Source organism: Mytilus californianus, unplaced genomic scaffold (assembly GCF_021869535.1).
Source record: "Mytilus californianus isolate M0D057914Y unplaced genomic scaffold, xbMytCali1.0.p SCAF_15, whole genome shotgun sequence".
Classification (NCBI taxonomy): domain Eukaryota; kingdom Metazoa; phylum Mollusca; class Bivalvia; order Mytilida; family Mytilidae; genus Mytilus; species Mytilus californianus.
In genome coordinates, this window is record NW_026262637.1 from 2357887 (window position 1) to 2373213 (window position 15327).

The following is a 15327-nucleotide window of genomic DNA, read 5'->3' on the forward strand; positions in this document are numbered from 1 at the left end:
AATTAATGAATGGATAATCTATGAAGAAAAAAAACCCAACCAAACTGATAAGAAACAAATCCATCGTTAAATGTAATGACGTTATAAATACTTTAAGAATGATCTATTTTTCATATTTTTATTTTCCTTTTGCCTAATGGTTACTTTCACCATAACATAAACTGAAGTTTTTATATAGATATTTATTAAATTCGCTGCAAAACATACCTTTTAACTGCATTTTTCACAAAAAAAAACACAGCACATCACGTTCTCCTTTTCTACCGGACTTGAAAATGATACCAAAGATGAGTATATAAAGAAAAGATTGTTTGAAAACAGAACGTAATATATTGATTTGCTGAGGACAAAGGAAAAAGGAAAAACTGGTGAATACGTAGCTCCTGTCTGGATTTACCTTTATCAGAAACGCAAAACAAAATGGACCTCCAAGGATGTATACATATTTATCTTTCCAATTCTGAGGACTTCGAGTGAGAAAGATCGAAAGTTTTACGGTCGCCATTATGGTTTAGTTGACCGTTATTGAATATGTGTCACATATCAGTACAGTATGTTCCAATTGCCATTATCCCGTCCTGTTTTCTTCTAATATGGCATCACCGAGTGTGTACTTGTGGAACAATATCTGCTTACTCTTCTGGAACAATATCTGCTTGACCTTCCGGGGCATCTGACATCACCCTGGTTTTTAGTGGGGTTCGTGGTGCTTATTCTTTAGGTTCCTATGTTTTTTTGTCTTTTAGTCGGTTTTCATTTTTCGCCATTGCATTGTCAGTTTGTCGTCGACTTATGAGTTTGAATCTCCCTTTAGTATCTTCCGCCTCTCCTTTAAAGCATCACTCAACTTTTTTGTACAAGAGTTATGCCCCTTAGAAATCAAAACTTTATGGATATATGCACACATTCCTTGTAGAATATTGATTGCAAAATTTAAAGAAGCTAAAACATATATTGACGTTATTGCTGTTGGACAGATGATTTAGGTGCAAAGGCGGGGAACATTGTAACACTGTTCTTATCTTTGTATTTGACTAAAATGTGGCATCATTAAACTATGCACTTTTATAACTTTGATTTTGATTTTTTATATGTCATCCATTATATATTTTGTAATGCGATTGTGCTAAAATTTTACTCTTTGATTTACTGAAGATATTAATTCATTTCTCTGAGAGGAGAATCTATATATACATCTTTACCCTTACGCCGAATTTTACAGATGATGATACTTTTTTGCATAAATACTGTGTTGTGTTCAACAAATTCAATTAAGAAAGGGATTAAGCAGAAATCGAAATTTAACTAATGTTAGCTGATTTAACACCCCTTCATTTTCTTACTGTTATACAATCTCTATTTAGTTTAAAGAAATATTGAATGATTGAATTGAATGAGAATTGTTACTCAATTATTAACATAGGCGTTTATTAGATCTATATAGCAAATATAAATAATACAAAAGTTCCTAAAGAAAGGTCATTTTTTTTATGAAATTTAAATAAAAGTTTTTTGTATCAGAAAGTCTTGGACGAGTTTGAACATCAGTGCTGATTAACTTTTTGAAAGGAGTTCATATATCTGAATTTTAATAATTTTAATTTGAAAATTCAAACGTTTAAAATGTACCTTACTAGTGCTAACCTCGATACGGATTCATTAACGATTTTCGTAAGATTTATACAGAACAAGCTCAACACTGGGTTCCTCAGGGGACTGACTCTGGATAATTTATTCTATGTTCAATGTTATGAATGTTAAAACAAGTAAATAATCTTTTTCAGACAAAAATTCCGATCTGTACGTTTATCTCGGAGCAGCAGCCGGTGGGGTACTCATGATATTGTTGATTGTTTGCATTATTGTGTGTATAAGGTATTTCATCATATTTACGATACGATTTCATCCATTCAGAATCCATTTGTTAATTGTTGAAGGCCGTACTCTGACATGCTATTTGTCCTAAGGTGTTGAATGGAAACTCTCTTGTTCTCCTTATTCTTATAATGAAATCTTTGTAAAAGATCAGTCAGATTGAATTCTTCTCTGATTTAAACATACCATATAAGTATGATTCGAAAAAAAAAGCTCGCCGAAACAATATCTTTTTGATTGAAATATGAAGGGCAATTGTTTTAGAAACCATATTTTATTATGAAATATAGATTCAATAAGGCCTTTAAATGATTCCTTTTCCAACTAAAATTTCAAAGCAAAGGATAAACAACCATACTAACTCTTAAACAACTTTTCAAGGTGTTTAAACATGCAATCTGTTTCGAAACGCATTTCTGTTTTAGTTAATTAGCGTTACATGTGTTTATTCAATTGAAACAAATACACAAATATTTAAACACATACTTACATACTTTGATTATTGCGATTTACGTGTATAAATATGCCATTGTACATCGACTATCTAAAATGTTTTGTTCTTAAGCATTAGATGAACGTTAAAGTAATGCTAATACTATGTATCTTTACTCGTATTAAAATTATAAAATCATATATATCGTTCCACTAATTATAAAAAAAAATATTGAATACATCGATTTACAAATTTACTAACTAGTTTTCTTCTTTTTTGAAAGGAAAAGGGTCAATCAGACATCTCTAGAAGAGTCCAAAAATTATTCAAAGAAAGAATTTTGCAGTGACAGCAGAGACTCCGATAATGACTATGGGGGATTGAAAGACAATGTTCTGTATGTTTCCTCCGAACCAAACGGGATTTTGGAGGACGGAAACTATAACACTGTTGACCTAGAACAAACTCGGAAAGTTAATCAAGACATTAATTTTGATGGGGATTATAGTACTGTTGATGGAACATGTAGCATAATTGGGAGTTATAGTGATAGTTCTCTACATCAATCAAAGCCAGTTATTAAACAGAAACCAAAGACAAATGCAAAGTCAAGTGGATCAGACGAAGAGACAATAAATTTATCTCCAATAGACAATAGTAATAATGAGTATGCCATTGTGGATAAAGGAAGAAATTCAGATGCTGTTAAACCTATAAATCCTGTACATGGAAATGATGCAGAATATGCGGTCGTAGACAAAGCAAGGAAAAGCAGTAATAACAATTAAAAGGATATGAGTTACATCTATTATGCATATGAAATTGTCTACGAAACAAATAAAAGAAAATCTTACGATTAAACAAAGAATTAACATGTATTTTTTTTTTATATATATACAAATACGACAGTGTGCAAAAATGTACTTCAGATGAATACAGAAAACCATAATGTATGTGGTCAAAAACTTTATATCTATATTTGTTATATGTATTTAATTATAAAAAAATCATATCTTGCAACATTATCAATTCATCAAAGCCAAATTTCTGCTCCATTCTAAAATTGTCAAATCATAATTGATGTACAGATTGTTTTGTACTGGCAATTTAAGATGCTTATTTTCGTACCAGAACAATCTAATTAAAATTAAATCCTTTAATTGCTCCCGTTCTGATATGTCGCGCATCGCCTTGATGCGCGACATATCAGAACGGGAGCAATTAAAGGATTTAATTTTAATTAGATTGGTACCAGAAAGCATTTCGACGGTAGCATGGTTTTGAAATATATTACTATGAGAACCTTGTTTGTTTTGTAACAAACTTCAAGTATACATTTAACTGTTATTGAATATAAGAATTCTAACCATTCTTGTAATTAACAGGGTCGTATTGTTTTTATTTACACAAAAGATGAAGTTTCAATATTTTATTGATTCCTTATTAAAATTTTTGACTTGGCATGCTACAAAACCAGGTTCAACCCACCATTTTTTCTTAAAATGTCCTGTACCAAGTCAGGAAAATGGCCATTGTTATATTATAGTTCGTTTCTGTGTGTGTTACATTTTAATGTTGTGTTTTTGTTGTGTCGTTGTTCTCCTCTTATATTTGATGCGTTTCCCTCAGTTTTAGTTTGTTACCCGGATTTGTTTTTATCTCTATCGATTTATGAGTTTCGAACAGCGGTATACTACTGTTGCCTTTATTTAAGAACAACAAGGTAGAGCCATTAACCACAATAAACAGCCTTGTAATGGTGTATTTTTAAAACTTCGATTGCTTGAGTAAATCTACAGTGTATGTATTGCTAAATGTAACATTTTTAAAGTATAATAAAAAAAATTGTATATCGGCTACATACATTATAAATGTATCAGATTGAAATAGAAATAGATTTCATTTTAGTCTATTTTTCTAGAAATTCTTATATTTGTCGACCTCATTTCATTATTCACCTCTCGCCCATTGAAATTTTGGTTGAAAGTAAAGAATATAGTATATCTTAAATATTTCAGCAAAACTTATTGTGGGTAAAAGGTGGAGCCACTATTAATTTTTTCAGAAAACTGTCAAGTTATGCAAAAAAACAGGCGTTAACAAATTCACCTACGTTTATGACGTCACAAATACATAACGTAATTGGTGAAATTTTTTGTTTAACTTAACAGTTGGGCATTTCAACATATGCTTTCATAAAATGTTCACAGCACCATTCCAGTTAATTTATTTTTTAAAATTTTTAGGGCCAAGATTGAGAGTTAGTGAACCAACTCCTTTCACGACCTATAATTGCTTATATCCACTTTTTTTGTTTTTTTTGTTTTAACTATTTTGGATAGTTGTCCCATTGGCAATCATGCCACATCTCCCTATTTTCAAAGGTAATTGGTTTCGAGTCTGCAGTGACTATTTGTTCTTAAACATCTTCATTTACTTCAATTATTTATCCAACTGTTTATCGCTCTTTATATTTCTTAAGAAACCCTCCATTGATTTAAAAGATCAATTATCATGAAACATATGTCCGTTCTTTAAGGAATACAAATCTTGAAATCGTATTTATAAACGTATGGCTTTGTTATTTGTTTTTTTTTCAATTCAACACGAGAAAGAGCATACACGCGATCTCCTTACAATAAAGGACCAAATGATTTGATTTGTAAATAGAAAATATATCTTACTGTCGTGCAGTACTAAAATAAATACTAACAATATTCCTCGGCAATTACTATTAACGCAGAAAGTATGCCAAATATAACGTCTATAGACAGTAAGACGCTTATTTAAAGGATAAGAACAAAATTTAAATACTCTCAATTCTTTTTGTATGACGTAAATGCTGCAGGTGAGATTTTCAGGAATGAAATTATAAATTCTTGTACGTTCCGCAGAGAGTAAAATGGTAAATAATCATATAACTACCACTTCTCAGATTCAGAACTTATCTGAATATTTGAAGGTCTCTAACATGTATGGCTACCTAAACTGCACAAAAAGGTCAATATAGTTCCATATCAACTTCTAGTAAGTGTTCTATTACTAATCTGTCTGTGTTTTTACCTAGTTCGCCTACTAGAATTTAAGAACTTTTTACTACCTTTTGGAATAAAGCATATGCAAAAAACCGAATACATTATTTTTTGAATTGTATAAATTCTTTGGATATTTTGGATGTTACCTGCCTTTGATGGTCATTTCAATTCGGTCGACAATATGACTTATGGACTCTCTACACTACCCATATACTCAATCTTTTCAAACAACAGGTTTTTGTTAATTTAATGAAATGATCCTTTGGATATTTCCTGTTAAAAGCCTTCTTCTGTACTGAAAAAGTTAAGTGTCCTAGCACAAAAAATAATTGGATTGCTTTATATTTTGGCAATTCTTTCACCAATCTCTGGATAATACTTTGAAAAAAGCTTCAAATAAGAATTTCATGCTGCTTTTAACTTTATTGTGTGTGTCAAAAAAATGTTAACCGTAGCATATTTTGTGATCATCGGCTGAAACAAATAAATAACTACTGCCGCCTTCAACAGAAATAAAACAATCGACCGAAAGTAAATTCGGTTAACGATGTCCAAAGATTTTCTTAAGTCATAAATTTTACTTTCCGAGGGTACCACCACTCCCGTAGTCAGCACTTCAGTGTTGGCATGAATTATCATCGATATGGTCATAATTATAAATCAACTGTTTACAAAGCTTTGAACTTTTTTTCGAAGCGCTAAGGATATTCTATCCCAGGAATAGATTACCTAAGCTTCATTTGGAAAGCCCTTTCGGAAATTTGGGTCCTCGATGCTCTTCGTCTCCTTACTTTGTTTCGCCTTTTATGCCTTTTTGAATCGAGCGTCACTGATGAGTCTTCTGTAGATGAAACGCTCGCCTTGTGTAATTTTTTTTAACCTGGTATCTGTGATGAGTTTTCTTTTTTTTCAAACCTCTGTTATTTGATAATGAAAAGTAAATATTTAACATTTTATGAAAAAATCGTCGAAAAAAGCAATCTTACAATTCAAATCGTCAACTATGGTGTCATCTACATGAGAATTATCAGGGGGACTCGAATCAAAAGAGTTGAAATGCCAAATAGTTACGAAATTGAAAGTCACAGAAAACAATAACAAAAAAAAAACAACAAATAATAGAAAAAAGCTCAATAATAATACCAATACCCTCCCCCTTAAAAAAAAAAAAAAAAAAAAAAAAACCCAAAAAACCCCCCAAAAAAACCCCCAACAACCAACCTAAGGCTTCTACCGAATTCCATGTCTTTATTTCCTACCAAACGTTACTTTGTTATTATTTCCTTTGCCGATTTTCACTTAACCATTTGTGCAGAATCTGCAGGATCAGCTTTCCCTTCAAGAGCACCTGAGATCACCCCCAGATTTTGGTGGGGTTCGTGTTGCTTAGTCTTTAGTTTTCTATGTTGTGTCATCTGTACTATTATTTGTCTGTTTGTCTTTTTAATTTTGGCCATGGCGTTGTCAGTTTGTTTTCGATCTATGAGTTTGACTGTCCCTCTGGTATCTTTCGTCCTTCTTTTGTGAGTCTTTCCAATCATATTTATTACTGTCGTTTGTATGTTTTTGTTTTCAAAACATCTATATTCCAGTTTTTTTGTAAATATAAAAAAGTAATTTGGACGGGGTTATTTCAATATTTTCAAATATTTGATTGTTACTACAAGGGTACCTTTAGAGAAAGTGAGCATCAGATTGCACTTGTAACTAAGACATAGCCAAAGCAGACACATTATGAATACCAATGTCAATTTAACAACACATTTTCGTGAAATTCAACCTAAATCGCGAAAAGGATATGAAACAAAGTATATTCCATCCATCCGAATCGCTTTTCCTGATAAACCGTCATCAGTAACGATAAATACAAATGAAAGCCATGGTGCAATGATGTATAAAAACTTTACTACTTGGAAATAGTATATGACCGAAAGAGACAAAAAGAAAGCAAAATTTACCTAAAGTCAGCTTTGTCGGAGGGATCTTCCACTAAAAATTGATCAAACAAAAATAAACACACAGTATTGTTTGAAACAGCCTATCATTTATAATGCAATTAAACAGTTGTGTTTTCTTTATTCAAATAAACAGTCTTACACACTGATTGTCAATTTGTCTCAATATTTGCAGATTTAAGCAAAGAACTAGACCGATTAAGTACTGCTATATTCTAATTCAAGATGGTGGTATACATTTAATCTACCAACAAAGGGACGATGGGAATCTCCAATCTGGATATAAACTGAATACTTAAACTTCACAAAATTCCATATAAAGAACGATATATACCGGGTCGTCAAGATGTTTGACCAAAACTTTTTAAAGTTTTTATCATCATTCTTTTTACTGCAAAAGATGACCTACAGAAATATTGTGAACAGATATATTCAACCAGCGGTGTAAATCAGATTCTTTGTTCTTGAAAATTCTACGCTTTACACTACTATTCTAATGCACCATTAAAAGATCAACTACACCAATTCTTTAAACAGAGCATTTGCTACAAAATAAGAAGCGTAGATACGCATTTCTTGTTTTAGATCATGAACAATCTTACTTTTGGGAATGACCACAATTATTCCCAAAACAAATACACGGAAAGATTAAATCATACAAATGCTGGACATTTTCGTCAACAACCTGTTTGTTGAGTTCTTTTAGCAGGCAGTCGGAATTCTAATGATTACTTATTGTGCACTACTACTGACCGACTTGTTTTATACTTATATGAAGCAGAATTTATAGAGAAACTTTTCAAAGACAAAAAGAAAAATCATCTAGCAATTTCTTTAATTTAATTTTCAGATTAATTGATGATGTTCTGTCACTCAATAACCCACATTTCAATGAATACTTACTTATCATATATCTCGGTGAACTTGAAATGAAGGATACAACAGTAGAAGGTCTGCTTCATATCTTGATTTTGTTATAGATATTGACACAGATGGACAACTTCAAACTATAATCTATGACAAAACGTGATGATTTCAGCTTCCCATTTCTCAGCAGTAACAAACCTTTTGCTCTGTCGTATGGCGTTAACATATTTTAGCAAATACGTTACACTCTTCCATGTTCACACTATAAAACTTCATAAACAGTGTTGTGCTCCTTACACGAACACTGCTTCATCAGAGTTACGAAGATGGACGACATAAATCGATACCTCTTACGTTTTACCGTCACTATGACGAATTGGTTGACACATACGTTGTGTCGGTGTTTCTACTAGTTAACGATATGTTTTCGAGGTCTTGGATCTTTTGATACCAGTATCATTGTTTGATATTTGATTTTGACGATTGTGTCCTATTCTCGATTGACTTTTTTACACAGTTAGAATTTGCATGGGGGATGATGCATGCATAACAGGAACACTTACTCTGTCAATATAGCCGGTTTCGCTCCTTTTTGAGTTCATGTGATTCCCTATGTTTCCGTTTGTTATCATAGCTTTTGTTGCCTGTTGATTAAGATGAAGGTAGTTTACCGATGTTCAAATTACGTAGAAAATGGTGGATTAAACTTGGTTTTATAGCTAGCTAAACCTCTCACTTGTATGAAAGTCGCATAGAATTCCATTATATTTACAACAATGTGTGAGCAAAAGAAACAGATATGAAAGGTAAAAAGTCAAAACTTATGATACAACAGTCAACATTGTGTTATAATTTTAATCACTATGAAAACAAACAACCATTTCAACAAAAGAAAAACAAATGACATTTAATGCCAACCAATTCGTGAAAGTGTGACGTCATGTAAAAGAGAGGCGAAAAGTAATGAAGGGACATTCAAACTCATAAGTCGAAAATAAACTGAAAACGCCATGGCTTTAAAAGAAAAAGGCCAACAGACAAACAATAGTACACAAAACACAACATAGAAGACTTAAGACTGAGCAACAGTGTAATGTCGATTTCAGTCATTTCAATCTTCCTCGTCTCATAACTCTCTTGACGCTGTCTATGTGTCAGGACCACACCCATGTTAATGAAGTCCGTATAACGTGGACATGCACGTTTTTACATGTTCGTAATGTTATAACTGAGAAATATAACGGTATGGGGTTTTCTCATTGTTGAACGCCGTCCGGTGACCTATAGTTGTTAACTTCAATGTCATTTGTTGTCTGGTGGAGAGTTGCCTCACTGGCAATTACACCACATCTTCTTTTTTGTATCTTCACTTTATGTAGTATTCTTAATCTAAAGTTCACTGGGATATATGGAAAAATTCATGAATCATTAAGATACAGGTTACAACATTGCATTTTGTTTTCATTTTTCTAGCACTGGGTCGATTCAGCTGCTGGTGAACTGCTTATCATGGCTTATACTTTATGGCTTCAATGAACATTACATTGAACAGCAAACCTGAGGAATTACCATGTTTGTATTGGATACCTAAGCTTCACAAAATTCTGTACACACAACGCCAACTCATCTGCATGTTCAACAAAGGAATTGTCCATGAGATTGACAAATATTCTGTCCGCAGTGAAAGAGGGTCTTCAAAAATACTGTGAAACTGTTTACTCGTGTAGTGGTATTAACCGTATGTGGATTCTAAAAAACTCTAAAGAACTTCTGGATGATTTTAAATCTCGATCTTTCTCTGAAAATACTTCTCTCAAAATTTTTGATTTTTCAACCATGTATACCGCTATTCCTCATGTGAAATTGAACAATCGTTTAACAGAATTAATCCAAAATGCGTTTCAATATAAAATGGTAGCATACGCTATAAATTTATTGCTTTTGGATACCATACGGCATATTTTGTAAATAGTGAACAAAAAGGTAAAACATGCTACACGGAGGAACAAGTGATCAGTATGCTGGAATTTCTTATTGACAACATATTTTATTGAAATTGGAGGTAGATTTTTTCATTAACAATTCAAAGTTTTCTGATTGGGTTCAATAAATATATCCTCCAGAACTATAAAATAAAAAAACAACAGACACGGCTTCCACCACCATTTTTAGACTGATACCTCGAATTTGACATAAGCGGTCATCCCACTACCAGAATCTATGACAAACGAGACGATTTTAATATTGAAAGTATAAATTTTCCACACCTTAGCAGCAATATACCAACTTCACCTGCACATGGGATATACATTTCCTAACTCATTTTGTATTCAAGAGCTTGCAGCTGCTACCCAGACTTTATAAAACGTAACAAGTGTTTGAGCAGAAAGTTGATGGACTAGGGTTATATCAAAGAACGTCTCGTCCGTTTATCAAAAAAGTTCATTGAAAATACTAATTGCAAGACCTTGTTGATAAATATTCAGCATCAACTTCACAAATAATACATGATGGTCTTGAAGGATAGATTCCAGGCACTGATGTTGTTTATCATCTTAATTAGGTGTTAAAGTATTCTTTTGATTTGTCTTTGTATATTTTGAAACTTTAAAGTTTAGTCCATTTTTGGTAATATAATTTTGGCGTGGCTCGGTATTTATACATCCCACCATTGTGTTATTGTGCTATGAACTTTTTAGTCTTCTCGTCTTATATTTTCCCTTAGAACTTTGTCTACAGAGTGTCTATATGCCATTTTTTGTTGTTGTAATAGTTATTTGTTTTTATAGTGATTAAGATTATAACACAATGTTGACGGCTGTACTCAAATTTTTTACATTGATACCTATTATGTGTGTTTGTTTTGCTCACATATTGTTGTCAATATAATGGAATTCTATACGACTGTAATACAAGTGAGAGGTTTAGCTAGCTACGAAGCCAGTTTCAATCCACCATTTTCTACATAAGGAAATGCCTGTATCAAGTCAGGAATATGTTTTCCAATCGTTTGATGTGTTTGAGCTTTTGATTTTGCCATTTGATAAGGCAATTTCCGTTTTGCATTTTCCTTGAAGTTCGTTTTTTTGTTATTTTACTTTTTCCAAGTGGATCATTAGCTCAGTAGTATGTGTCACAGCACTTAAACGGCGAAAACATACATTTCGCAAAATTTACCTTGATAGAATTAGAAATTATTAAAAACGTAATGTTGCAACTTCTTTATACAAAATTGACATTATTGGATTTGGTCATTCCTTTATCGGTCATTTTGGTATGCAGATTGTCAATTTTCAATTATTCATTCATCGTTAGTAAAAAATTTGTTTTGGTGAGTTCGTGAATTGTGACGGTAAATCCAGAAAAAAGCTTCGGACGCATCAAATTTATAAAGTGTCTTTTTATCATAATCTTTTGTTAAAAAGTTAAAACACGAATTCAGTCAAATTTATTTGAGGGTTGTACATAGATAAATTTATTAAACCGTTTTCTTTACTAAAATTTGATTAAGAATAAGATATAGTCAATGGTTTTAAAAAAAAGTGTTTATAAAATGATAACATTAGCCGACTATAAATTAAAATTCTTATTTATCTATTATCCCTTTATGCACAAATACATTATAAATGGCACAAAACGCACTAGACTGTTAAATGTTTACACATTGGTTTACAGGAGATTACTTCCTCAATCGTATGAAGTAATTAAAAAGTAGTTAACAATGACATTTAAGATATATTTCATCACATCGGTGATAATTCTTGTATTTCCCATTCCTAAAGGTAAGATGATGATTTAGAGAAAGTTATTTGTAGTTCGATTGTCAATTCAATCATTTTCACCATGTTATAACAGTATTTTTTATTGTTGGTGTATAGAATGTTATATCATATTGATATCATATTACACTAGCGTTATTAAAATCCTTAATACTTGAATATGAATATAAATATAACCTTAAACATATTGTAAATATATTCAGACGGTCGTGTCAGATTAAAAATGAAGTATGACACACAAGTTTTTTCCGTGATTTGACTTCAGGTGAGTGGCTCATCCTTATACGTACAATCTTGTAAATGTATTGGTAGAATTATATTAAACAGAAGAAATAAACTCATCATAGATGCCATGCTTAAAAATGTGTACGCCAGACGTGCGTTTCTTTTTTATCGTACCTTTTCCAAAAAAAGTGTTTATTCGTTAAATAGTCTTTAACATTTTAAAACAAAGGATACTACTTCCGAAAATTATTATTTTATGTAGTATCAGAGATATATCAATACCAAAAACGGCTGTATGAAAAATACCGAACTCCTAGAAAAATTCAAAAAGAGAAGTTCATAAAAACTAGCAAAGCCGAAAGCTCGATTATAATCGAGTATATGTTTCTAAATGTAGTGCAATTATTCATTTGACTATATTTTTAAAGTTTGACTCTGTACAGATTTTGTTAGCAGGCATGTCCCTAACATGGATAGCATGCGAATCACCAGAGTACAAAATAAAGTGAATGTAAGCAAGTATAGGCCACCGTATGACCTTTATCAATACAATGAGAAACACCCACACGACAAAATAAAAATACCTCCGTGAACATTTAGTGCGCCCAAAGAGCGTTTCGAGATTTAACTTCAACAAACCAAATGAGGATTCGTGTTGCTCAGTCTTTGGATTTCTATGTTGTGTGTTTTGTACTGTTGTTTGTCTGTTTGTCTATTTCGTTTTTAGCCATGACGTTGTCAGTTTATTTTCGACTTGTGAGCTTGAATGTCCCTTTGGTATCTTTCGCCTCGTTCAGTTCTCGACTTATTTCTTCAGTCTGAACCATATTCGACCAAAGGTTTGAACCAAACTCGACTAAAGTCTGAGCAATACTCGGCCAAAGTCTAAACAATACTCGACCAGTCTGAACCATACTTGACCAAATAACCTCTCCTTTTTTTTAATTTAAACAGTTTATGTAACTATCTTTTTAACTGAAATGACAGCAGCCTAAATAGAATAAAAAGAGAGGCGAAAGATACCAAAGGGATATTCAAACTCATAAGTCGAAAATAAACTGACAACGCCATGGCTAAAAAAGAAAAAGACCAACAGACAAACAATATTACATAAAACACAATATAGAAAACTAACGACTGAGCAACACGAACCCCACCAAAAACTTGGGGTGATCTCAGATGTTCCTGGAAGGGTAAGCAGATCCTGCTCCACATTTGGCACCCGTCGTGTTGCTCATATTAGTACAAACCCGGTAATAAGTCTAATTCGGTAGGTCACATTCGGGGAAAAGGAAACGGGATTGTTGTTACGACATATGGAACATATCCGCTATCATCTGTGAAACGGATATTCCATAACGGTCAACCAACTCGCGATGGCGTCCGTAAAATTTACGAAGGGCTGATTTCAACTTCACCACGGAACTCTTGCTTTAATAGCTTCCTTGTGAGCAGCAACTCTCTATCAAGGAAATCATGATAGGCAATACAAGCTCTGGAATATCGTATCAACTGAGAGATATATACTCCGTATGCAGGCGCTACAGGAATGTTGTTTTCCATTCGTTTGATGTGTTTGAGCTTTTGATTTTGCCATTTGATAAGGGACTTTCCGATTTGAATTTTCCGAGGAGTTCGGTATTTTTGTTATTTTACTTTTTGCTACATAGAAATGGAAAGTTCACAATTGAGAAGCTGAAATCATCTCTTTTTTCGTAAAGTATTGTTTTCAACCGACCCTCATTGTCAATTTTTAGATGTATGTCAAGATATGAGGCAGACTTAACTTATCTCAAGTTCGATGGGATAAATGAATTCAACACAGTCACCAAATTTTGAATTATTTAGTGAGAGAACATCCTCTATATAGCGGAACGTAAAGTTAACGGATACTGCTAACTTCTTTTCTTCATTCCTAAGAAGTTCCTGTATGATGTCAGCCTCAAGTCGGCAAGAAGAGGGGCACAGTTGGTTCTCATGGGAATGCCGATTATTTGTTGAAAAACACGTCCTCCAAACGTAACAAATATGTTGTCAATAAAGAAATCAAGTATCTTGATAATGTCAGTTTCAGAGAATTTTTTGTTTGAATCAGAGTGATTTTTTACAAAGTAGGATTTATCCCTCCTTAAGACAAGATATATCTGAAAATAATTTTGAATACCATTTAAGATATTTGAATAATGGTCGAAAGTTCAAGTATTTTTGATGTACATAATGCAATGTGAACATGATCATGTTTATAAAAAACTTAAGTTATAACATGTTATTTTTCTAATTCGACCAGAAATCACTTCATTTAATCATCTTGTTTTTGTTTTTGGAAAGATTGGAACTATTGTTCCAAGTCTTTTCTCAGGCACCGGCCTCCCTAACAAGCACAGGTTAGCTAATAAATCTACAAAATGTGTAGTTCCCTATAATTATCATGTCTGTGTACATATGAACTGTTAAACTTTTGGGTTATTTTTTTTTAGCAGTTCATTCAAGTATGTATGTCTTTAAGGTTTGTCAATGTGCAGGCTATTTTTGTCTTTTTGATAAGATAAGAGTAATGATACAATACCAGTATGATTGACAACTGTCATGATCACTAAACAATCAGAGGGAAGGTGGGGCCTTAATTACAATGCCCCACCTCCTAAAATGCCAATCAGATTGACCACATTACTAATCAACCTCATTCTTACATATTTAAACAGACCCTTCATTATTCATCTCAATACACAAACACTTGACCACATAATTGAATACACAAATGCATAAATTAGATGTTTGGTATATATAAAAAATTAAAATAACAAAAATACCGCACTCTAAGGTGTGTCATATTCCTTACTTGGTACAGACATTTCCTCATGTAGAAAATGGTGGATTAAACCTGGTTTTATAGCGAGCTAAACCTCTCACTTGTATAACAGTCGCATACAATTCCATTATATTGACAACAATGAACAAAACAAACAGACATAATAGGTAAAAATGTCAAAATAGGGGAACAGCAGTCAACATTGTGTTATAATCTTAATCACTATAAAAACAAACAAAAATGATAGATTTATTCATTGCCTATCACTTTTGAATTTTGGATCCTCAATGCTCTTCAACTTTGTACTTGTTTGGCTTTATAACTATTTTGATATGAGCGTCACTGATGA

The 15327-nt window shown here is 32.5% G+C and overlaps 1 protein-coding gene across 2 annotated transcripts in view; it reads left to right on the plus strand.

Moving 5' to 3' along the window:
- The first annotated feature begins 11804 nt into the window (after positions 1-11804).
- LOC127725204 (uncharacterized) overlaps positions 11805-15327 on the plus strand; it is a 30247-nt gene continuing 26724 nt past the window's right edge. For both annotated transcript variants that reach the window (XM_052232060.1, XM_052232061.1), the window contains exon 1: positions 11805-11947. In XM_052232060.1, coding sequence (XP_052088020.1) covers positions 11887-11947 — 61 coding nt within the window. In that variant the 5' untranslated portion in view covers positions 11805-11886. The remainder of the gene's footprint in view (positions 11948-15327) is intronic.